This window comes from Zonotrichia leucophrys, chromosome 21, assembly GCF_028769735.1.
Source record: "Zonotrichia leucophrys gambelii isolate GWCS_2022_RI chromosome 21, RI_Zleu_2.0, whole genome shotgun sequence".
In the NCBI taxonomy this organism is placed as follows: domain Eukaryota; kingdom Metazoa; phylum Chordata; class Aves; order Passeriformes; family Passerellidae; genus Zonotrichia; species Zonotrichia leucophrys.
This window is the reverse complement of record NC_088190.1, coordinates 1,641,636-1,665,785: the sequence shown is the minus strand read 5'-3', so window position 1 is coordinate 1,665,785 and position 24,150 is coordinate 1,641,636. Positions and strand designations below refer to the sequence as shown.

The 24,150-nt window shown below is 42.5% G+C and overlaps 3 protein-coding genes across 3 annotated transcripts in view; 2 read left to right on the top strand and 1 right to left on the bottom strand.

Annotated features, from left to right (window-relative positions):
• FNDC10 (fibronectin type III domain containing 10) overlaps nt 1-11,491 on the top strand; it is a 134,991-nt gene extending 123,500 nt beyond the window's left edge. Inside the window, exon 2 of the mRNA XM_064730561.1 lies at nt 11,405-11,491. The gene's annotated coding sequence lies outside the window, so the exon portion shown is untranslated. The remainder of the gene's footprint in view (nt 1-11,404) is intronic.
• Nucleotides 9,686-16,723, bottom strand: TMEM88B (transmembrane protein 88B). Its single transcript, XM_064730562.1, has 3 exons — nt 16,484-16,723; nt 15,399-16,425; nt 9,686-11,713 (listed from the first exon to the last, which is right to left on the bottom strand). The coding sequence occupies exons 2-3, from the start codon at nt 15,666-15,668 to the stop codon at nt 11,471-11,473; spliced, it is 513 nt and encodes a 170-aa protein (XP_064586632.1). The 5' UTR covers nt 15,669-16,425; nt 16,484-16,723; the 3' UTR covers nt 9,686-11,470.
• A 3,376-nt stretch (nt 16,724-20,099) lies between these two features.
• MRPL20 (mitochondrial ribosomal protein L20) lies at nt 20,100-23,337 on the top strand. The gene is made up of 4 exons (XM_064730591.1): nt 20,100-20,371; nt 21,458-21,568; nt 21,827-21,904; nt 22,757-23,337. Exons 1-4 carry the CDS (start codon nt 20,285-20,287, stop codon nt 22,931-22,933), a joined length of 453 nt encoding a protein of 150 aa, XP_064586661.1. The 5' UTR covers nt 20,100-20,284; the 3' UTR covers nt 22,934-23,337.
• Nucleotides 23,338-24,150: the final 813 nt, after the last annotated feature.

Sequence of the window (24,150 nt, the reverse complement as noted above, 5' to 3'; positions counted from 1 at the left end):
AATATTAATGCACAAATACCACAAAATTAATGCACAAATACCAGAAAATTAATGCACAAATACCAGAAAATTAATGCACAAATACCACAAAATTAATGCACAAATACCAGAATATTAATGCACAAATACCGGGAAATTAATGCACAAATACCAGGAAATTAATGCACAAATACCAGAAAATTAATGCACAAATACCAGAATATTAATGCACAAATAGCAGTAAATTAATGCACAGACACCTTTGCTGAAAGCTTCAGAGGGAGGAGAGGCTGATTGAGATCCCTGAATTCCTGCAGCCCCAACCCAGACATCCACCTGCTCCCGTTATATCCCATAATATCCCCTCATATCCCAGCAAATCCCAGCAAATCTTTCTCCTGCCCCATCTCCAGACCCATCCAGCGCCCCTTGCTGGATAAATGGAGATGATTCCCTTCCATTCCTCACTTCCCAATTTTATAAATAAAATTAATATTATTTTTATAATTTTTATTAATTTTTATTAAATAATTAATATTAATTTTATTGAATTTTATTAAATAATTAACATTAAATTTTTATAAACCACTCCTGTCTGAGTTACCTCCCCTCTTTCCAAAGGATTTGTGGAAATCTTCAGATGGAGGAGAGGCTGATTCAGATCTCTCTCATAATTAAAAGTCAAATATCATATACAGATGTTAGGAGAAGTTTTATAGATTTATAGTTATATTTTATAGATTTATAGTTATATTTTATACATTTTTAGTTACGTTTTATAGATTTATAGTTATGTGTTATATATTCAAAGTAGTGTTATAGATTTATACTTACGTGTTACAGATTTATAGTTATGTGTTACAAATTTATAGTTCCATTTTATAGATTTTAGTTATGTGTTACAGATTTTTAGTTCTATTTTATAGATTTTTAGTTATGTTTTATACATTTATAGTTGTGTTATAAATTTATGATTATATTTTATAGATTTTTAGTTATGTTTTATACATTTATAGTTGTGTTATAAATTTATAATTCTATTTTTATAGATTTTTAGTGATGTTTTACGGCTCTTGTGTTGTTATCAGGGTTTGGGACATTTGGGAGGGTGGGATTGTGGCAGCACCTGATCAATAATCAAGATTTAAGGGTTTAAACTCCACCATGGACAGAGAAGAAGGAGCTGATGTGCAGAATTTTGGGGCAGAATTTAAAGGGTTAAAAGGCAAAAAATCCTGGTGGGAAAAATCCTCTGCTCTGGCGCTGTAATATTTCCTCCATTCATTCTTCTGTTGTATTTTTGATAAGGTTTTAATAAACTTCTCTCAATTTTTTTTGGAAGTGAGCAGCATTTCTGACTTTGAAGGTGATTTCTGCTAATTAATTTCTGCTAATTAATTTCTGCTAATTAATTTCTGTTCATCTGCAGGCCAAGGGCTCCAGGTTCATCTTGCTGAGCCCAGAAATGCCAGCCTGGGTCAGGCCTGGCTTTGTCACTTCTCAGTTACCGCCGGGTCACGCAGGGAGGGCTCAGCCTGGAGTCATCTCTTATTTTTGCTTGACTTGGAAGACAAACGACAAAAATAGAAATGTTTACATCTCCCAAACACCAGTTTTATGTTTCTCAGAGGATGAGCAGGGCTGGGAATGACTCCTTGTTTTCGTGAAGAGATTGGGAGAGATTTGACAGATTTATATAATATCTGTTTTTAAATTTCTGTATTAAAAAATGCTGTATTAAAAATTACATTAAAATCTATATTACTATTATGAAACTATGGAACAATGATATTATAAATAATATATTAAAATATTATATATAATATTATAATGTGTATTATTAATATTATAGTACTATATAATATATAATATATAATATATATACTATATACTATAATATATAATATATAATATATAATATATAATATATAATATATAATATATAATATATAATATATAATATATAGTATATATACTATATAGAATATATTATATATTATATATTATATATCAATATATATTACATATTACACATAATGTATTACATATATTATATAATATTATTAATATCATAATATTACTATATAGCTATACTATTATATATAATAGTATATAATCATATATATAAATACATATTATTCATTATGCATTTATAAAATATTGTATTATAATATATTAGAAATATATAATGAATAATATATATAATTAATTAAATCCAAATTAGCATTTATATATTTAAATATATTTTAATATATTTAAATATATTATAACATATGAAATATAATGGTTAATATATTATAAATATAATAATGCATATTTATATATTATAAATAACTAAATATGTCTATTATAGATACATATTTATATATTTATTTTATTGTATTTACTTTTCATATTAATATAATAAATAAATATTTAAATATTTAATTTTAATATATTAAAATTTATATTATTTACCATTTAAATGCTATAAAATTCTATTTTGAATTAATAATTATATGATATATGATACACTATATATTATATATTATGTGTTATACTTTACATATTATATATTACATATTATATATTATATATTATATATTATATATTATATATTATATATTATATATTATATATTATATATTATATATTATATATTACATATTATATATTATATATTATTAAAAAAAATCCTCAAAAATTTGAAATTCCTGCCTTATTTCCTTCAGGATCAGGACTTGAGTGATTTTTTCCTCAGCTTTTTTCCTTTTCCTCGCCAGGAACCCAAACAACTCCAAAATTTGGACTGAGTTCTGAGCAGCGCGAGGAGCTCCGCAGACACAGCTCCATTTTTAGCCCAGCCTATTCTTTGGATAATTTCCTTTATTTCTCTCCTTTGTCCTGGCTCCATCCTGTCCGCAGAGCCCAGAGCTGTGGAAAAGCCAAATTTAGGAGAATCTGCTCAGGCCGGAGCTTCCTGAGGGATTTCCAGCCCCGTCAGGAGCTCTGATCTCCTGCGTTTGTGTGTCTGGAACAGAGAAAAAACCCCCAAAACAACAATTTGGGGTGGTTTTTTGGTTTATTTTATTACTGTTTATTTTTTGTTTTGTTTTGGGGATATTTGGATTTTTTTTTGGTCAGTTATTTTTTTTGGTTTTTTGGTCTTTGGTTGGTTTTTGTTTTGGTTTGGGTTTTTTGTTTGGTTTGGTGTTTTGGGATTTTTGTTTGGGTTTTTTAGGGAGGTTTTTGTTCGTTTAGGTTTTTTTGGTTTGGGTTTAGCTTAGTTTGGTTTTTGGGTTTTTTTTGGTTTTTCAGAGGGGTTTTGCTGGTTAAGGTTTTTTTGGTTTGGGTTGGTTGGATTTTTGGTTTGGTTTTTTGGGTTTTTTTGTTTGGTTTTTTGGGTTTTTTGGGTATTTTGGGTGGTTTTTTTGTTTCTTTTTTGTTTGGTTTTTGGGGGTTTTTGGTTTTTGTTGGTTTAAGTTTTTTGGTTTGGGTTCGTTGGGTTGGTTTGGTTCTTTGTTTTTTATTTTTCTTTGTCTTGGGTTTTTTTATTTGGTTTGGGTTTTTTGTTGGTTTTTTTTGTTTGTTTGTTTTGGTGTTTTTGGGGGGGTTTTGTTGGTTTAGGTTTTCTTGGTTTTGGTTTGGTTTTGGGTTGTTTTATTTGGTTTTTCTTTGGTTTTTTTGTTGGTTTAGGTTTCCTTGGTTTTGGTTTGGTTTTGGGGTGTTTTATTTGCTTTTTCTTTGGTTTTTTTGTTGGTTTAGGTTTCTTTGGTTTGGGTTGGTTGGGTTGGTTTGGTTTTTGGGGTTTTTCTTTTGGATTTTTTGGGTGAAATTTTTTTTTTAATTTGTTTTTTTGGGTTTTTTTGGTGTGTTTTTTGTCGTTATTTTTGTTTTTTATTTTTATATTTGGGTTTTTTTCCCCTCTGCAGGGACGCCGAGTGCTGCAGAACCCCCAGGCCTTCTCTCAGGGCTTTAAAAACTCCCCACCAAAAATCCATTTCTGGTTTAAATTTGCTGCCCAGGCAGTGCCAGGACAGTGGGGGGCTCTCTGTCCTTCCTCCCACGCCAGCCTGGGCACAAAATGCAATTCCAGAGAAAGGGATTTGTGCAAATCACAAATCCCAAACAATCCCCATCTCTTCTGGGCATAAAGGACTTTTGTTGCAGAGCCGGCTGCAGGAATTCCTGAACGATGAAAGAACAAGCAGAGAACAAAAATCCCCCCACAAATCAGGGGCAGAAATCTCCTCTCTGCTCTGCTCAGCCCTTCCAAGCTGCTTCTGCAAGATAAATTTGCTTTTTCAGCCATAAATAAGTGAAATTGTTGGGCAGAAATGTCCTCTCTGCTCTTCCACAGGTGTAGGAAGGTCTCAAAAAGACCCTGATATAAAAAAAGCTCAAATAAATATTATATATATAAAAAGATACATAAATATATAAATATATGAAAATATATAAAGAATATATAAATGCAAATAGAAATATACCTATAAATATACCTATAAATATAAATATAAATATAAATATAATTCGAAAAGACCTTTATATCACATGGTGGATCAGGCTCTTTATGCAGGATAAATTTTCTTTTTCAGCCACAAATCAGTGAAATTGTTGGGCAGAAATCTCCTCTCTGCTCTGCCACAGCCCTTCCAAGCTGCTTCTACAATATAAATTTGCTTTTTCAGCCATAAATAAGTGAAATTGTTGGGCAGAAATGTCCTCGCTGCTCTTCCACAGGTGTAGGAAGGTCTCAAAAAGACCCTGATATAAAAAAAGCTCAAATAAATATTATATATATAAAAAGATACATAAATATATAAATATATGAAAATATATAAAGAATATATAAATACAAATAGAAATATACCTATACCTATACCTATAAATATACATATAAATATAAATATAAATATAAATATAAATATAAATACAATTATAAATACAAATAGAAATAGAAATAGAAATAGAAAAGACCTTTATATCACATGGTGGATCAGGCTCTTTATGCAGGATAAATTTTCTTTTTCAGCCACAAATCAGTGAAATTGTTGGGCAGAAATGTCCTCTCTGCTCTTCCACAGGTGTAGGAAGATCTCAAAAAGACCCTGATATCAAAAAAGCTCAAATAAATATTATATATATAAAAAGATACATAAATATATAAATATGAAAATATATAAAGAATATATAAATACAAATAGAAATATACCTATACCTATACCTATAAATATACATATAAATATAAATATAAATATAAATATAAATATAAATATAAATATAAATATAATTCGAAAAGACCTTTACATCACATGGTGGATCAGGCTCTTTATGCAGGATAAATTTTCTTTTTCAGCCACAAATAAGTGAAATTGTTGGGCAGAAATGTCCTCTCTGCTCTTCCACAGGTGTAGGAAGACCTCAAAAAGACCCTGATATCAAAAAAGGTCAAATATCTACAATTATATCTATATCTATATCTATATCTATATCTATATCTATATCTATATCTATATAATATATAATATATATATAAAATTCAAAAAGACCTTTATATCATATGGTGGATCAGGCTCTTTCTGCAAGATAAATTTGCTTTTTCAGCCAAGTAAGAAGAAGCAGAATGCGAATCCAGAGCCCATCCACATTCTCCACTTGCCAGCAGGGATAAATAAAATAAAATAAAATAAAATAAAATAAAATAAAATAAAATAAAATAAAATAAAATAATAAAATCCAGGAGGAAGCATTAGGAAGGAGGAATTTCTGGGAGGAATTATTAGGAAATAAGGGAGGAATTGAGGTGCTCAGAGTGTGAGGGCTCTGAACAGATCAGCCACATGTGAAAATCCGCATTTACAGCAAAATCCTGGAGAATGGCCCTAAAAATCCCCCCAAAAAATGGGATGGGTCATTGGGAATGCCACTAAAAATTGAGAAAAATGGGAAAAGCAAAACCAGCTGCAGCCACACCAAATCCTGAAAATTTCCCTGAAATTTCCACTCGGTTCTCTGAAAATCTGCAATTCCAGCCATCCACTCAGAGCTCCCACTCCCATTTTCTCCAAAGGACAACCAGACATTGCTGTTAAATAAAATATCTGCAGATATTTCGGTACAAATGGGGTGGAAAAGAGGGAGGAAGTGTGGCAGATCCTGTTTTGCAGAGTTCTCCCACACAGGGGGATTTTTGTGCCTCTGCTTGGCTTCCTGGCACCTGTCAAGGCCACGGCTTGGCCAAAAAAAGCCACCCAGAGCTCCTCTCCTGATTTATTTTCTCCTTTTTCCATCATCTCCAGGGTTTGCACGCCGGGCAGGAATGGAGGGAACACCTGGAACAGGAGGGGGAAATGTCCCAGAGGGGAAAAAAGGGAAATTGCACCGTGAAATTGTAATTAAAAAGGGAATTTTTTAAATCCCTTTTTATTAAAGTTATTAAGTTTATTAAAGTGAGTTTATTAAAGCGAGTTTATTAAAGTGAGGTTTTTTATTAATTTCATTAAAGCAGCCCCTCAGATTATTCACGTTGCTGCTTCCACCAAGGTTTTTCTCCCTTCAGGGAATTCCTGCAAATCTCCAAAGTTCTGGTGGAATTCTGGGGTTCCTTCCCTGTTCTCTCCTGGCCCAATCCTTGGAGGGTGTGAGGAGACCCCACTGCTGCAGTTCCATAATTAACCAAGAAAAATCACAATTTTTCATCCCACATCTGAATCCAGCCTTTTTCCAGGGCTGCAGATCAAAAAGCAGATCCAAGGATTCCTGGGATTATCTTTTGTTACAGCTGATCATTAATTAAGTGTATAATCCTGAATCATCTTTGCTACAGCTGATCATTAATTAATCATTAATTAAGTGTATAGGCCTGATTAATCTTTTCTTACAGTTGATCATTAATCAGGGTGACAAGAAATTGCTGGGAGCAGCCCTGGAAGGAGCAGGGGAGATGGAGACTGAGGCAGGAAGGATCCCAAATCCTGGAGCATCCCAAATCCTGGAGCATCCCAAACCCTGAGGAATCCAAATCCTGCAGGTCCCAAATCCTGCAGGATCCCAAACTCCCCTGCAGGGTCCCAATCCTGGAGGATCCCAAACCTGGAGGATCCCAAATCTTGGAGGATCCCAAAATCCTTCATGGTCCCAAATCCTGCAGGATTCCAAATCCTGGAGGATCCCAGATCCTTGAGGATCCAATCCTGAGGATCCCAAATCCTGCAGGTCCCAAATCCTGAGGTCTCCAAATCCTGCAGGTCCCAGAATCCTGCAGGATCCCAAATCTTGAGCATCCCAAACCCTGCAGGATCCCAAACCTGCAGGATCCAAATCTGGAGATCCCAAAATCCTTGAGCATCCCAAACCCTGCAGGATCCCAAATCCTGGAGGATCCCAGATCCTTGAGCATCCCAGATCCTGGAGGATCCCAAATCCTGCAAGGTCTCAAATCCTGCAGGATCCCAAATCCTGGAGGATCCCAAATCCTTGAGCATCCCAAACCCTGCAGTATCCCAAATCCTTCATGGTCCCAAATCCTGCAGGATCCCAAACCCTGCAGGATCCCAAATTCTGGAGCATCCCAAATCCTTGAGCATCCCAAACCCTGCAGGATCCCAAATCCTGGAGGATCCCAGATCCTTGAGCATCCCAGATCCTGGAGGATCCCAAATCCTGCAGGATCCCAAATTATGGAGGATCCCAAAATCCTGGAGGATCCTAAAAACCCTGCAGGATCCCAAATCCTACAGGATCCCAAATCCTGGAGGATCCCAAATTCTGGAGCATCCTAAACCCTGCAGGATCCCAAATTCTGGAAGATCCCAAACCCTCCAAAGCCCTTTTGCCCCACGCCGCGCCAGAGCGAGCCACAGGAGCATCCCAAAGCCCCAAACATTTCAATTTCTGCTTGTGAACGTTCCAGCCCCGGGAGGAGCTCCAAGAGTGACCTCATGGAAGCGTCTGCGGCCAGAGGAAAACACTTGGCCAGGACTGGGAGGGAATTTTCTGCTCTCCAGGACGCGCACGGGGTTCTCTGAGCAGCCTCATCCAGCAGAGGAGCTTCCTCTCTCCTTCAAAAAAATTTGGGTTTTTTTGTCTTCTGTTTTTCCTTTTAATCATTATCTTGCTGTGGAGTGGTCAGCACACACAGCTTTGAATTGTTCCTCCTCCTTAAGGCTGTTCTGGAAAAAAATTGATTTTGTCTCTGTTCCTCTATGCTGGAGTGGCTCAGCACCACACAGCTTTGTGCCTTTAATTGGTTTTTCTCTCTCCTTCAAGGCTGTTCTGGGAAAAAAAATTTGAGTTTTTTGGTCTCCTGTTTTCCCCTCTTGCTGTGGAGTGGCTCAGCACCAGCACAGTTTTGTTGCTTCTTGATATAATTGTTTTTCTCTCTCCTTCAAGGCTGTTCTGGGATAAAAAATTTGATTTTTTTGGTCTCTTGTCTCTCCTTTTAATCAATATCTTGCTCTGGAGTGGCTCAGCACCAACACAGCTTTGCTGCTTTTTGGTGGGATTGGTTTCCTCTCTCCTTCAAGCCTGTCCTGGGACAAAAAATTTGATTTTTTTGGTCTCTTGTTTTCCCCTCAGCACCAAGACATCTTTGCTGCTTCTTGGTGGGATTGTTCTCTTTCCTTCAAGGCTGTCCTGGGATAAAAAATTGGATTTTTGGGTCTCCTGTTTTCCCCTCTTGCTGTGGAGTGGCTCAGCACCAGCACAGCTTTGCTGCTTCTTGGTGGGATGAATCCAGCTTCACCCTGGAGCTGCAGCACTGCTGGGAATTTTTTATCCCCCAAAAATTAATATATTAAATGCATTAAATTCATATATTAAATGAATTTAATTCAAATTCAAGGAATAAAATTCATTATATATATATATATATATATATATATATATATAATGAATTTTATTCCTTGAATTTGAATTAAATTTGAATTTATTATATATATTTGAATTAAATTTTATATTAAAATATATAATTTTGAATTAAATTTGAATTTATTATATATATATAATTATATAATATTAAATACTCTGTGGAGTATTTTGAATTTTATATTTTATATTTTATATTTTATATTTTATATTTTATATTTATATTTTATATTTTATGTTTTATGTTTTATGTTTTATGTTTTATATTTTATATTTTATATTTTATATTTTATATTTATATTTTATATTTATATTTTATATTTTATATTTTATATATATTAAATGCCAACTGAAATACAGTTTTGCTTTCTTGGGGGAGGCTGTAGCAAATAACTCTGGGTTTCTCTGCAGCCCTGCCAGGCTTAAGGATGTTTTCCTTTTAAAAGCAGTTGGATTAAACAACAGGTGAGCAAAAGGAACAGCAGCTCATATCAAATATCTGCACCCAGTGAGCAGACAGAGCCCTCAGGCAAAACCTTGTTATCCTGCAGCAGATCTCCCTGCCTGGAACAGAACTTTCCTGTTTTTCTTCAGTCTTGTCAGAAAATGTCAGGTTATTTGTCAAACCAAATAAAAAAACCTCCTTTTTTCCCCCCCCTGTAGCCACCCCTGGTTATTCCTCTGGGTGGTATCAGGGCAAACAGCAGGAAAAAATCAATCAGAAAATTGATTTTTTGAAAATAAAATTAAAAGAAAATCATCAGAAAGAGGACAAAAATTCCGTTTTACCTCACAGTGCTACCGAGTGGAGAGCAAGGGGTGGTTCTGGGGCAGCAGCATTTGAGACACAACAAACTCCTCAGGGGGATTGGGCACAAAATTTATTTGTACAGAAAACTGGGAATGGCTCTGAAGGGGACAAGGGGACAGCAGGCAGTGATGGCAGGAACAACACCGAAAACAACACCAAAAACAACACCAAAAACACCAAAACCAACACCAAAACCAACAGCAGAGAGGGTTTAGGGGGGTGGAGCTGCCCTGCCCACCCCATACCTGTCCCAGGCTGTGTTTTCACTCAGTTGGAGTTTTTTGGGATAAACCACAGGGGGATTTGGAAGGATGAAGATGAAGCTGTCCTGGGATTTTTGGGATAAACCACAGGGGGATTTGGAAGGATGAAGCTGCCTTGGGATTTTTGGGATAAAGCACAGGGTGATTTCCTTGATTTAGGAGGATGAAGCTGCCCTGCCCATTCCACACCTGTCCCACACTGTGTCTCCATTCCATTGCAGATTTTGGGGGATTTTTGGGATAAAGCACAGAGGGATTTGTAAGGATGAAGCTGCCCTGCTGACCCCACACCTGTCCCACGTGTGTCTCCATTCCATTGCAGATTTTTGGGATAAACCAGAAGGTGATTTGGAAGGATGAAGCTGCCCTGCCCACCCCATACCTGTCCCAGGCTGTGTTTTCACTCAGTTGGAGTTTTTTGGGATAAACCACAGGGTGATTTAGGAGGATGAAGATGAAGCTGTCCTGGGATTTTTGGGATAAACCACAGGGTGATCTGGAAGGATGAAGCTGCCTTGGGATTTTTGGGATAAAGCACAGGGTGATTTCCTTGATTTAGGAGGATGAAGCTGCCCTGCCCATCCCACACCTGTCCCACACTGTGTCTCCATTCCATTGCAGATTTTGGGGATTTTTGGGATAAAGCACAGAGGGATTTAAGAGGATGAAGCTTCCCTGGGATTTTGGGGATAAACCACAGGGTGATCTGGAAGGGTGAAGCTGCCTTGGGATTTTTGGGATAAAGCACAGCGTGATTTCCTTGATTTAGGAGGATGAAGCTGCCCTGCTGACCCCACACCTGTCCCACACTGTGTCTCCATTCCATTGCAGATTTTGGGGATTTTTGGGATAAATCAGAGTGATTTAGGAGGATGAGGCTGCCTTGGGATTTTGGGATAAAGCACAGGGGGATTTGGAAGGATGAAGCTGCCCTGGGATTTTTGGGATAAACCACAGGGGGATTTAAGAGGATGAAGCTGCCCTGCCCATCCCACACCTGTCCCACACTGTGTCTCCATTCCATTGCAGATTTTGGGGATTTTTGGGATAAAGCACAGAGGGATTTGTAAGGATGAAGCTGCCCTGCTGACCCCACACCTGTCCCACGTGTGTTTCCACTCCATTGCAGATTTTTGGGATAAACCAGAAGGTGATTTGGAAGGATGAAGCTGCCCTGCCCATCCCACACCTGTCCCACACTGTGTCTCCATTCCATTGCAGGTTTTGGGGATTTTTGGGATAAATCAGAGTGATTTAGGAAGATGAGGCTGCCTTGGGAGTTTTGGGATAAACCACAGGGTGATTTAGGAGGATGAAGCTGCCCTGGGATTTTGGGGATAAACCACAGGGGGATTTAAGAGGATGAAGCTGCCCTGCCCACCCCACACCTGTCCCACGTGTGTCTCCACTCCATTGCAGATTTTTGGGATTTTTGGGGGATTTTTTGGGATACACCACAGCAGCGCCCAGGCTGAGCAGTGACACCTCCCCACAGAGGGCCGAGGATGATGATGATGATGATGATGATGATGACGGGGCACAGGGAGGGGACCCCGCTGGTGCTGCAGGGTCACACCCAGGCCTTGAGCTGGCGGCTGCAGCCCCCGGCCCGGCAGCAGCGCCCCCCCTTGTAGAGGGCCAGGCTGTAGGGCTGGAAGCACACCAGCAGCTGCAGGCGCCGCGCCAGGCTGCAGTAGATGGCCATGGCCACCACCAGCAGCGGGGACATGATGACAAAGCCCAGGATGATGAGGGCAGAGGAGCTGTTGTCGTCCAGGAGGCTCTTGCAGTAGCGGGCGGAGGAGTGCAGCACCTGTGGGGGCACAGAGGGGGCACAGCCAGGGTCAGAACTTGGGGAAAAGAGCTCCAAAAAGTGACCAACAAAAAGCACCGTCTGCAATTCCCTGAAAGGTGGGCTGGGGTTGGGGTTCCTCTTTCTCCCAAAGGGAAATGACAGAACCAGAGGGCACAGCCTCAAGCTGCAGCAAGGGAAATGCAGGTTGGATATTGGAAGTTTTTCACAGAAAGGTGATAAAGGTTTTTGCAGAAAGGGGATAAAGTTCTGGAATGGCTGCCCAGGGAGGTGCAGTCCCCATCCCTGGGTGTGTGTGACAAAGCCTGGATGTGGCACTGGGGGCCAGGGCTGAGCTGAGGGGTTGGGTCAATGATCTTTAAGGTCTCTTTCAACCTGGTGATTTTGGGGGAATTCTGTGAATTTGGGGGAATTTTGGGAATTCCAGGAACCGAGGAGGTGGTGGAGTCCCCATCCCTGGGTGTGTGTGACAAAGCCTGGATGTGGCACTGGGGGCCAGGGCTGAGTTGAGGGGCTGGGGCTGGGTTGGATTTGATGGTCTTTAAGGTTTCTTCCAGCCTGGGGATTCTGAGAATTTGGGGGAATTCTGTGAATTTGGGAGAATTTTGGGAATTCCCAGGAACAGGGGAAGTGGTAGAGTCACCGTCCCTGGATGTGGCACTGGGTGCCAGGGCTGAGTTGGGGGGTTGGGGCTGGGTTGGACTCACTGATTTTCAAGGTCTCTTCCAACCTGGGGACTCTGAGAATTTGGGGGAATTCTGTGAATTTGGGAGAATTTAGGGAATTCCCAGGAAGCAGGGAGGTGCTGGAGTCACCATCCCTGGGTGCCAGGGTTTAGTTTAGGAGCTGGGGCTGGGTTGGATCAATGATCTTTAAGGTCTCTTCCAGCCTGGGGATTCTGAGAATTCTGTGATTCTGTGAATTCTGTGAAAAGTCCCCCATTAACCCAACTCTGCCAGAGCCACCCCTGTTATGTGGCCTGGTGCTGGCAGCAGTGGCCAAAACTCCCCTGAGTTTCCAATGTTTTCATGGAAAAAGAAAATATTTTTTCTTTTGCTCCCTCTCTCAGAGCGGAGCAATCCTCAGGCACAGTCTGTGACAGAAATCACATCTTAATCAAGTTTTTAATTCTCCCTGTGAGACAGGAGCACTGCACGCTGACCCTGGAGCAGGGAACACTCATTTTATTCAGTCACCCAAGAGCATTGGATAGGCACAAACCAAATCAAAAAAACCTCCTGGTGCACATTGGTGTGGGTGGCACGACGCTGGGAAGAACAAAAAATAAATAAATAAAATAACATCTATTTAATTTTATAAAACATATATTATAAATGTATATAATACATATTTTATATAAATAAAAATAAGTATAAATAATATATCGATATATAAATAAAAATAAATAAAAATACAGAAATCTGTTCTGCACAAACCAAATCCAAAAAACCTCCTGGTGCTATATTAGTGTGGGTGGCACAACATTGGGAAGAACAATAAATAAATAAATAAAATAACATCTATTTAATTTTATTTAAAAGATATTATACTATAAATTGATATAATATATATCTTTTAATATAAATAAAATAAATATAAATTATATATAAATATATAAATATATAAATAAAAATAAATGAACATAGAGAAATCTGTTAGATTCTGCAGACAGGTGCTGGTCATTCTGAGCTCTCCAGAGCCCTTTGTGTACATTCATTTCTGCCTGAAAACCCTGCCAGAATTGACCACTTGCAAAGAAAAACCTCTCTGGGCCTGCCTGAGTGGTGCTCAGAGCCCTCCTTTCATGCTGGCACTCGCTTGCTCTGCACTCCAAATGCTGCAGGCAGCCTCTGACTTTATTCTTTCCTCCTTTCAGCAGCGAAAGGAACACAATCACGCTAAAACCCAACAATAAATCCACCTAATGGAGCTGCAGTGCAGAAATCAGCCCCTGGCTGCTGGGGAGCCGCTCAAAAACCGCGGCCCAAAGTCAGGGGCTGCTCTGCTGAAGCCACAATTTCTTGCTATGATTGCACTGAAGGAAAAGCTGAGTTTAAAAATCTCCTCACAGCTCCCAGCAGCTTTCACTTCTGGTGCACTTGGCTGCGCTCAAAAACATTCTGCATCTCCTCAAAGCCTCTGGGTGTGTGTGAAAAGCACAACTCGAGGTTTTCCAAGGTGAGGGAAGATGGAAGGGGCAGTTCTGGGAGGGTTTTTCCCATTTTCAGTCCCTGTTTATGACTTATGAAAAAGGCACATTGAGCTGGTGTAACAACCCAGGCCTGCAAGGAAAACAGGGAATTGCTTTTGGTCAGCTGATCCCAAAAATGTTTAAAGGAATATGGCAAGAAGGGATTGGTAAATAAGGAAATGATGCAATGCAGAGGGCAGCAAACAGAGCCTGGATGGACAAAGGAGGCTCAATTTTGGTGTGAGGAATGCACAGAATTGTTGGGAACAGCAATGTTAGATTGGCACGAGAAGGGGATTAGATATCCTGTCAGATTTTACTGATCCTAATTAGGCAGATCCTAATGGATCTTAAATTTAATTCAACAGAAAGCAGCAAACCCCACCAGAGCCCAGGCAGGGCTGTGAGCTCTGGAGCTCTCAGTGACAGAAATCCCAGGGAAGGGAGAAATAATTGTGAAATTAAAATGCAAACAGCAATTCCATCAGGACAGGGAGTGTGTTCACCTCACCTGGCACCTCTGCTTGGGGGACACAACTCCATTGCCCAATTTCCATGGGGACACAACTCCAGGGCCCAATTTCTGTGGGGACACAACTCCACTGCCCAATTTCTGTGGGGACACAACTCCACTGCCCAATTTCTGTGGGGACACAACTCCACTGCCCAATTTCTGTGGGGACACAACTCCATTGCCCAATTTCCGTGGGGACACAACTCCACTGCCCAATTTCCATGGGGACACAACTCCACTGCCCAATTTCTGTGGGGACACAACTCCAGGGCCCAATTTCCATGGGGACACAACTCCACTGCCCAATTTCTGTGGGGACACAACTCCACTGCCCAATTTCTGTGGGGACACAACTCCAGGGCCCAATTTCCGTGGGGACACAACTCCACTGCCCAATTTCCATGGGGACACAACTCCAGGGCCCAATTTCCATGGGGACACAACTCCACTGCCCAATTTCTGTGGGGACACAACTCCAGGGCCCAATTTCCGTGGGGACACAACTCCAGGGCCCAATTTCTGTGGGGACACAACTCCACTGCCCAATTTCTGTGGGGACACAACTCCACTGCCCAATTTCCATGGGGACACAACTCCAGGGCCCAATTTCTGTGGGGACACAACTCCAGGGCCCAATTTCCATGGGGACACAACTCCACTGCCCAATTTCCATGGGGACACAACTCCACCGCCCAATTTCTGTGGGGACACAACTCCACTGCCCAATTTCTGTGGGGACACAACTCCACTGCCCAATTTCCGTGGGGACACAACTCCACTGCCCAATTTCTGTGGGGACACAACTCCACTGCCCAATTTCCCACAATACCTGTCCTTGTCAGCCCAGGCTATTCACACAGGGAAAAATCTGTGCCCAAAGCCAAACCCTGGGGAGTTTTTCCTGTCCTTTCCAGGCACTGCTCAGCTGGGGCTCAGAGGGACCCTCAGGTGTGGCCCTGCCCTTGAGGGGTGGCTCTTACCTGGGAGTGGCACTGGAAGCCAAAGTAAACCACCACGATGGTAGGAAGGAGCACGACGGTGAAGATCACCAACATCAGGAGCAAATTCAGGAGGAAAACCAGGCAGTTCATGGTTCCTATCAGCAGGGTCCAGGCCAGGCAGCAGCAGGGGCTGCGGGGCTGCCTGGGCAGGAGCTGCTCGTCCATGTCGTACGGGGGGAGCCCAGGGATCATTCGGGATTTTTCCGACGGGATTTCTGCTCCAAAGTCCTCAGGCTCCTGGCCGGGCATCCTTCAAGGAGATCCACCAAGCCACGCTCTTATCCAAAAAGATTTCCTTGCTTTTGGTCTGGCAGAGGTGGGAAGGAGCTTGCAAAGGGTTCTTCTGTCTCCTCCAGGAGCCCTCAGGCAGAGATCATCGTGGGGCAGCAAGGAAAGGTCTCCCTGCTCCCTGCTCAGCACAATTTGCTTCTTTCAGATGCTTTTCCCAGTCTCTCCCAAAGCAGATCTGCTGGAAGTTTGGCAGTGATTTTAATTTTGGTTTAGAATCCCGAGTCCTGCTGAATTTTGCTGTTGTTTTTCCCAAAATTCCGATCCCAAGAGGTCCCAAAGGGTGGCTGTGATGGGCTTGGGCTGCTCAGTGGGCTTTGGTATCCCCCTCCACCTTGGAGCTCAGCTGGGTGGTCAGGATGTCAGGTTTGGGCTCAGAATTTCAGGCTTAGGTATTCAGAATATCAGGCTTAGATGTTCAGGATGTCAGGCTTAAATTCAGAATATCAGGCTCAGATGTTGAGAATATCAGGCTTAGGTTCAGAATATCAGCCTTAGATGTTCAGGCTTAGATCTTCAGGATTTCAGGCTCAGGTTTTCAGAATATCAGGCTTGGATGTTCAGGATGTCAGGCTCAGGTGTTCAGCAGATCAGGCTCAGGTATTCAGACCAGGCTTAGGTTCAGAATATCAAGTTTAGGTGTTCAGAATATCAGACTTGGATGCTCAGGATATCAGGCTTAAATTCAGAATATCAGGCTTAGGTTCAGAATATCAGCCTTAGTTGTTCAGGCTTAGATCTTCAGGATTTCAGGCTCAGATGTTCAGAATATCAGCCTTAGATGCTCAGGATGTCAGACTTAAATTCAGAATATCAGGCTCAGATGTTCAGAATATCAGGCTTAGATGCTCAGGATGTCAAGCTCAGGTGTTCAGAAGATCAGGCTCGGATGTTCAGCAGATCAGGCTTAGGTATTCAGAATATCAGGCTTAGATGCTCAGGATGTCAGGCTTAAATTCAGAATATCAGGCTCAGGTGTTGAGAATATCAGGCTGAGGTTCAGAATATCAGGCTGAGGTTCAATTCAGGCTAAGTTCAGAATATCAGGTTCAGGTGTCAGAAATCAGGTTAGGAGCTCAGCAGATCATGCTAGTTCAAATACCTTTCATGCTCAGTGTATCCAAGCAGATGTTCGTGCCCAGGTGTCACCGCAGGGAGGTGAGCTGCAGGAGGAACGGGCCCAGGAGTCTTTTTTTCCCTTCCAGCCCATGAGGGGATGGCAGCAAGTAGTGCATGGTGCTGTGCACATGCGACTGACCACAGCCACTCGCTCCCAGCACTGAGGTCCCTTCTGAGCTCAGCTCTGCTGTGTTTACACAACAGCCTCAGTGCTCTCTGTGCTGGCCAATCCTTCACATCTGCCTCCCCACGCTCCAGCCATCCATCCCCGGGTCAAGATGGTCCCTCTCCAACTTTAATTATTCTGCCTCTGGTTCATTTTCTAAAATTCCGCTCTAGATTAAATAAAGAAAAAAAAAAAACCCTAAGAGAAATGGATAATAATCACTGTATTCCTCAGAAATCATCTGTCCCCTGCAGTCATCTGGTATTGTTTGCAGAACATATTGATACTCTCGTAGAGGAGGCACAGCCATTATCAATTATTTCATCTCCCTCATAAGATCAATATTATTTAAGAATTTCAGCCCCATCTCCGTGCCTGTGCAGCCTCCGAGATAGAGTGGCAGTAATAAGAGAGAGAGATATTAAAAACACAGAGGGAAACAAGCTCTGAAGCAGAGAGCAGAGTGTGACAAGTCCATTTCCATCCTGTTCCCTCCCTGCACTCCAGGGCTGGATGGCTCCCAGGGGGGTTTGCAGGGCAGCAGCCTCCACTCAAGCTGCAAAATGTGAAATCTCTTCTCAGATCTGTCCAGACATCCCAGGGGAAATAACTGCTGGATCCATCCTGTTTTCAGGGCTGCACAGGCCAGAGAGAGCGTTAATAACAAAATCTGGAGCTGTGCAGGAAACCATAAATGTGACAAGTGGTAGGGAGCTCTGGGAGCCTCAGTGGTTCCTCTGCCTGTCTAAATTCTGCTTAGATTTAAAGACACAATATTTTTCGAATTTGAAGTGGCTAAAAAGGAGGAGTCACACAAACAGAAAGAACCCAAACTCAAAACTATAGGAAGAGAAATCAATTTTAGGCTTAAACCGTGGAAAGATTAACTCAGGGCTGGGCGGCTAAAAATCCTACAGCTGCTTTTACCATCTGCTGGTGATGGCACAGGGTGTGGTGAAATACAATTTAAGCATTCATAAAAGTGCCAAACATTCTAGGAAGCTTTGCTAAATCCAGGGAAACTTTCCAAAGTTCTTTTGCTGTCATGAAAATGTGTTTTAACCTTTTCAGGAAGGTCTGAAAATGTGTTTTAACCTTTTCAGGGAGGTCTGAAAATTGTGTGCTGTACATTTATTGTCTACTGGTTCTCGTAATAACCAAGTGAACTTTGTGTCAGAAAAACCTCAGCGATATTGAGAAAGATTTCTCTGAAATTTCCACATTCTTGACAAGAACTTTCCCAGAAGTGGGGAAGATCTTGATGATTGATGATGGAGCAGTTTATAACAGGAGCATGATTGCTTTGAGATGCTGGAAGTGGTGATGATTTTAAAAAAATCCATCAGTTCTCTGACGCTGAGACTGCTGCTCCCATGGAATCATTTTCTGGCAGCACCATCTTGTGGTTTGCACAGTTCATAAATTTTCCATTTATGTGTCCCATTCTCCAACCCTAACCCTTGCAGGATGCTCTAAGCTTTGTTATCCACTATGGAATCCTTCCAGCCACTGAAAACAACACCAAACCTGCTCACACTGATGGCTGGAGCACTGCTGGGGAGACAAAATCCCAAACTCCTCGCTGAGCTGGCTCCAAGCAGCCCAGCTCCTTTTTCCAGGGGGTTTTGGTACAAGCCCAGTGTGTGTGTGCCTGCTCCCAGCTGAGCTGTGGGTTTGGGCTGCCTCGGTCACACCTCAGGCAGGTGGTGAGGGCACATCAGAGGGCTGGGATCAGGTAAAGGTTCTTCACCCAAAAGTGAAGGCTTCTGGTGACCTGAGAGAACGGCTGGAGCTGTGTCAGGGAAGGTTTAGCTTGGATTTTGGGAAAAGTTTTTCCCCCAGAGAGTTCTGGGGCACTGCCCAGGCTCCCCAGGTATTGAAGATGGAGGGAGAAGACCCATCCTTGTTGATCAGCATCGACTCCGTTTATTCATCAATCAATCACCTTTTATAACTGTGTTAATTAAGTTCATGCATATTGCAAACCCGAGCTCACAATAGGTCAGAGATAACACACCAACCTCTCCTTATGTTTCCAATACCAAGATTTGGGTTCTCTAAATTATTTTTGCTTTCCCAAAACAGCCAAAGATAGAATATCTACTTGTTATGAGAAAGCTGCCTGAGAACTCTGGTGTGCAAGGCTCTCAAGGCCTTCATGTTTGTCACTTTTACTTGTAATTAAAAACAACCTGAGAACCTCTGCTGTTCACAGAAACCGGCTGTGAGAATTTTACTCCTCCTTCTAAGCCATTTCTGAAAAAATCTCCAACACCCAGGGAATGAGACCTCCAGGAGGGTTTGGACAACACTCTCAGGGGGGCACAGAGTGGGATTTTGGGGTGTCTGTGCAGGGCTGGGGGCTGGGCTGGATGATCCCTGTGGGTCCTTTCCAATTCAGGATATTCCGTGATTCCATGGCTGAACTCAGGCTGGGGCAGAGGATGCCCAGCACGGGGAAAAGCCACTGTGCTATGAGAGAGGAGATGAAGGAGGTGGAAAAGCCGGAGAATGACCGGGAAAAGGGCTGGGAAAACGGCTGGGGACACGACTGGAGGAAGGGCAAGGGGAAGATCGGGAGAAGGGGGAAGAACTGGAGGAAGCGCTGGAAGAACAACCGGGAAGGATCTGGGCAAGGACCGGGGAAAGGACCGGGAAGGCTCGCGGGATGGACCGGGGGAAGAACCGGGGAAAAGGCTGGAAGAAGGACCGGAGGAAGGTCCGGGAAGGCTCAGGGGAAGGACTGGAGGAAAAACCACAGGAAGGACCGGAGGAAGAATCGGGGGAAGGACTAGGAAGGCTCGGGAGCAGAAACGGAGGAAGGATCAGAGGAAGGACCGGAGGAGGGACTGGAAAAAGGACGGGGAAGGCTCGGGAGCAGAATCAGAGGAAGAACCGGGAAGGTTCGGGGGGAGAACCGGAGGAAGGCTCAGAGGAAGAACCGGGGGAAGGACTGGAAAAAGGACCGGGAAAGCTGGGGGGCAGGATCAGAGGAAGAACCGGGGCAGGATCGAAGGAAGATCCGGATGGGAAGGTCAAGGAAGCTCCGGGACGGGGGGGGGTGAAGAAAAAAAGGGGGGGCAAAAAAGGAAGGGGGAACGCTCGGGACAGGATCAGGGGAAGCCCGGCCAGGCTCGGGGACAGGATCAGAGGAAGCAGCGGGGGCCGGCTCAGAAGAAGCCCGGCCAGGCTCGAAGGCAGGCTCAGGGAGGGCCGCGCAGGTCGGTGCCGCCCCGGAAAGGAGGGAGGAAAGCAGGAACACAGGAAAGCAGGCAGGCACCGTGCCGCAGCCATGGTGGTGCTGAGCGCGGCGCGCTGGCTGCGCAGCCGCCTCACGGATCGCTTCTGGAGGGTGCAGGAGGTGCTCAAGTACGCGCGGGTGAGTGCGGGGTCCCCGCCGCTGTCCCCGCGTCCCCCGGCACTGCCCTGTGCCCCGGGCACGGTCCCGGAGCCGGGAATGCCCCATCCCTGCAGGGCTGGAAGGGCTCTGGAGCGGCCTGAGGGGTCTCTGCCCACAGCAGGCCGGGAATGCCCCAGCCCTGCAGGGCTGGAAGGGCTCTGGAGCGGCCTGAGGGGTCTCTGCCCACAGCAGGGCTGGCACCGGCTGCGCTCGGTGCTCCCTTGTCCACCCGAACCATCCCGGGCTTTTCTCCTGCTGTAAAGTGAGAAATAAATTCACTAAATACAGCTGGGCTGGTTGTGGTTCCTTCTGAGTGTTTTTGCTTGCTTTGTTTTACTGGGCAAAGAAAAAATGAACCTTGTTCTCAAGTGCATTTTGGATGTCAGCTGGAGTTCAAGCTGCTGTGCCGAGGTTAGGAATGAACCTTTCTCAAGGGCATCCTAAGCACTGTGATAAAATTCTTAAAATTACATCTTGCTGTAATACTGAGATAAAAAAGTTGAAGGAAATGAGAATATTTTGGTTTTGTAGCACCTAAGCTGCCCACAGTATCAGTTATTCCTGGTGCAGCACTGGCTGCTTTCTCCTGTGTTGCGTTAGAGGGATGGCAGAGGACAAATTTAATTTTTTTTTTCTGTTTGATAAATGTTCCTTCCTCATCCCTGTGTTCATACAGACACAACAGAGGGGAGCTGAGGAATGAGAATAAATATGTGAATTCAGTGTATGATTTTGTAATTGCCTTTCCCACAGAAGCACAGCCCAAAGTGAGGCCTGGTTTTGCCTCTGCTAAGCTGAGATTTTTCCGCCCTGCTCCAACTCCTCAGCTTCAGATTTTTCATGAAAAAAATTATATTTCCATGCTATTATATTCCATATGATATTATTTTCCATATATTTCCACGATAAAAAGAATATTTTCATTATGTGCCAGCTGAAGGCTTAGGGGGTGCTTGTGAAGGTTTCCGTGATCATTATTATGCAGAACTGAGAATGCAAATGAGCTTTATAAGTGTTCTATATTTAAATCTAATTAAATAAGGCCATTCTGGGGTTTTTTTGCAGCATTTTCGAGGCAGGAAGAACCGCTGCTACAAGCTGGCAGTGAGGAGCGTCCGCAGGGCTTTTGTGAAGTCCACCAAGGCCAGGAGGGAGAAGAAGAGATTCCTCAGAGCGGTAAAGAGCAAAATGTTGGGTGGAAATATCAAAATGAGAGCCAGGCAGGAGTGAAACAGCTGCTTTTCTTATTCTGGGGGGGTTTATTTTAAAAAAATCAGTGAAAAGTTGCAGTTTAAAGCAGCATTTTCTTGTGGGTCCCTTCCAGCTCAGGATAATTCTATTAAAATATTATAATTTATATTTAATAAGTGTGAGCAGACAAGGGTTTATTTTAAAGTGTTTTATCATGCAATATATTGATTTTTACACCTTCAGCTCTGGATCACAAGGATTGAAGCAGCTTCCCTTGAACATGGTTTGAAGTACCCAGCCTTCATAAGCAACCTGGCCAAGGTAAGGATGTGGTTTGGAGGATAATTATTTACTAATTAGAGAGATGAAAGGCTTGTGAAAGCAGTTCCATCCACTTCAGGAACTAAGTTCTGCCCTAAACTATTTCTCTTCCCTTTTATCCTGGTGAACATTGTGGCTCTACCTCATGTTATGTCCCCAAAACTTAGGAATGGGATTTTTAAAATGCTTTTTTGTGGGCATTAAGTGACAGCTGCTTTTCCTTTTTACTTCAAGAAATTTAAAAACACAAAGCTTGTGTTAGCAAAAAACCTCAAAAATCTAAGAAATCCTTATTCTTTTCATGATAATTGTGAAAAGAATTGTTGTCCCTTGTTTATAAAGCAAGCTTGAATTTGTTTCAGTTTGGTGATTCTGTTTTAATTTTTTTGAGCTGAAATAGATGCTATGGATTAACCTGGCCTTGAGGCAAAATTAGAGATTTTTCTTCAGTTCTTGGTTTCTACCAGAAAAACTTTAGAGAAAGTCAGGAAATAATTTTAATAATAATTAATACGGTGCATTAATGAGACATCCATGGCCAGGGAGTGTCTGACAGTCTTAAACAGCTCCAAATTGGACAGAGTAGAAAAAAGTTAATCTCCTTTAAGACCTCAGGTCTTAAGCCTTAAGAGTGTTTAATCATACTTAATGAAGGGTGTTTATATAAACAGTAAAGAGTGTTCATTATTTTTAATAGTGTTCATTATATTTAATACATTTAATTTTATTTAATACTAAAATTTTACTACGTTTAATAAAATCTATTTAAATTAAATATATTTAAAACTAAGCATTGCGGTGTTGCTCCTAAAAATCACAGTCCTTAACCAACAATTTTTTTCTTGCCTTTAGTCCCAGGTGGAGCTGAACAGGAAAGTTCTGGCTGACTTGGCTATTTATGAGCCAAAGACATTCAAATCCCTGGCAGCTTTAGCCCAGAGGAGGAGACAGGAAGGGTTCCTGGCTGCCCTGGGAGATGGAAAAGAACCTGAGGGGATATTTTCACGAATTGTGCACCACCCCTATTGATATCAGAGCCTGTGTGTGTGTTTTAGAAGCAGGGGTTTGATTGTGAAGCAAAAACCTGCCGTGGGACTGCTGCTGAAAAATGGAAAATGTGGAACAAATCCTCTGAGGATCGTGTGGGTGTGAAGCTTCTCCTTGATGGCTTTTTCCCTGTGTTGTTGTCACTGAAACCTGTTAAATTAAAAGCACACTTCAAGGTTAGCAGTCAGGCCACACAGTGGCTTAATAAAGGTATTTTTTTTTTTTGGTAACTGCTAGTAGAAAATAAACTTTATTTGTGTGGTGAATGCAGAGAACACAGCTGGGATGGGGGGAAATGTTGACCCTCACAGGTGGAGCCTGGGAGTTAAGGATACTCATAGTTTGTACTTTAAAGATTTAATAAAGAGATTTTTATGGAAAACTGCCATGGGGAAAGAATTTGTGTTAATTTTGGCGCTTCATTGGGAAAACACAGCCAGGGGATGGAGGGAAGGCAGGATGTCAACCCTGACACACAGCCCTTGTGTTAAGGACACATATAAGAACTTATAAAGGTAATTTTAAGAACTATATAAGAACTTATAAATGTAAATTTTTTGGTAATTGCTGTGGAAAAAAAAGAATTGTGGTGAGTTCTGGCAATGCACAGCAAAAACCAGCCCAGAGTGTGAGGGAGATGTCAGCCCTCAGGTGAAGGACAAACATAACCTGTTCTGTTAAGGACTTTAATATTAAACATATTTTTGTTGGTAACTGCTACAGGGAAACAATTTTTGTGGTGAAATTCTAGCACTGCATGGGGAAAACCCAGCCGGGGTGGGGAGCGGCATGTTGGCCCTCACACACGAACCTCAAGTTAAGGACACGCATAGTGTGAATTTTTAGGGAATTAACAAAGATACCTAACTCGGTGAGCGCATAGTGTGTTTTTTTAGGGAGTTAACAAAGATATTTAACTCGGTGAGAGCATCGTGTGTTTTTTTAGGGAGTTAACAAAGATATTTAACTCGGTGACCGCTCAGTTCCAGCCCCCTCACGCCCGTCCCCGCACGGCCCCGGCTCCGAGGGCGCCGCGGCCCCGCCCTGTCCGGATTCCCGGCCGCTGCGTCACCGCGCCGCGCGCGGCCCGGGCGGCGTCCTGCGTCACGGCTTCTCAGCCAATCAGCGGCCGCGGTCCCGCCGCGCTCCGCCAATCGGCGTCGGGCGGATGCGGGTGGGGGAAGGAGACGGAGCGCGGA

Excerpts from the sequence above, each read along its gene's own strand:
- TMEM88B (XM_064730562.1), bottom strand. The coding sequence starts at position 15,668 with ATGCCCGGCCAGGAGCCTGAGGACTTTGGAGCAGAAATCCCGTCGGAA. Across the intron at positions 11,714-15,398 it reads GCTTCCAGTGCCACTCCCAG|GTGCTGCACTCCTCCGCCCG; the intron begins GTAAGAGCCACC and ends GTGCCCCCACAG.
- MRPL20 (XM_064730591.1), top strand. The coding sequence starts at position 20,285 with ATGGTGGTGCTGAGCGCGGCGCGCTGGCTGCGCAGCCGCCTCACGGAT. Across the intron at positions 20,372-21,457 it reads AGGTGCTCAAGTACGCGCGG|CATTTTCGAGGCAGGAAGAA; the intron begins GTGAGTGCGGGG and ends GTTTTTTTGCAG. Across the intron at positions 21,905-22,756 it reads TCATAAGCAACCTGGCCAAG|TCCCAGGTGGAGCTGAACAG; the intron begins GTAAGGATGTGG and ends TCTTGCCTTTAG.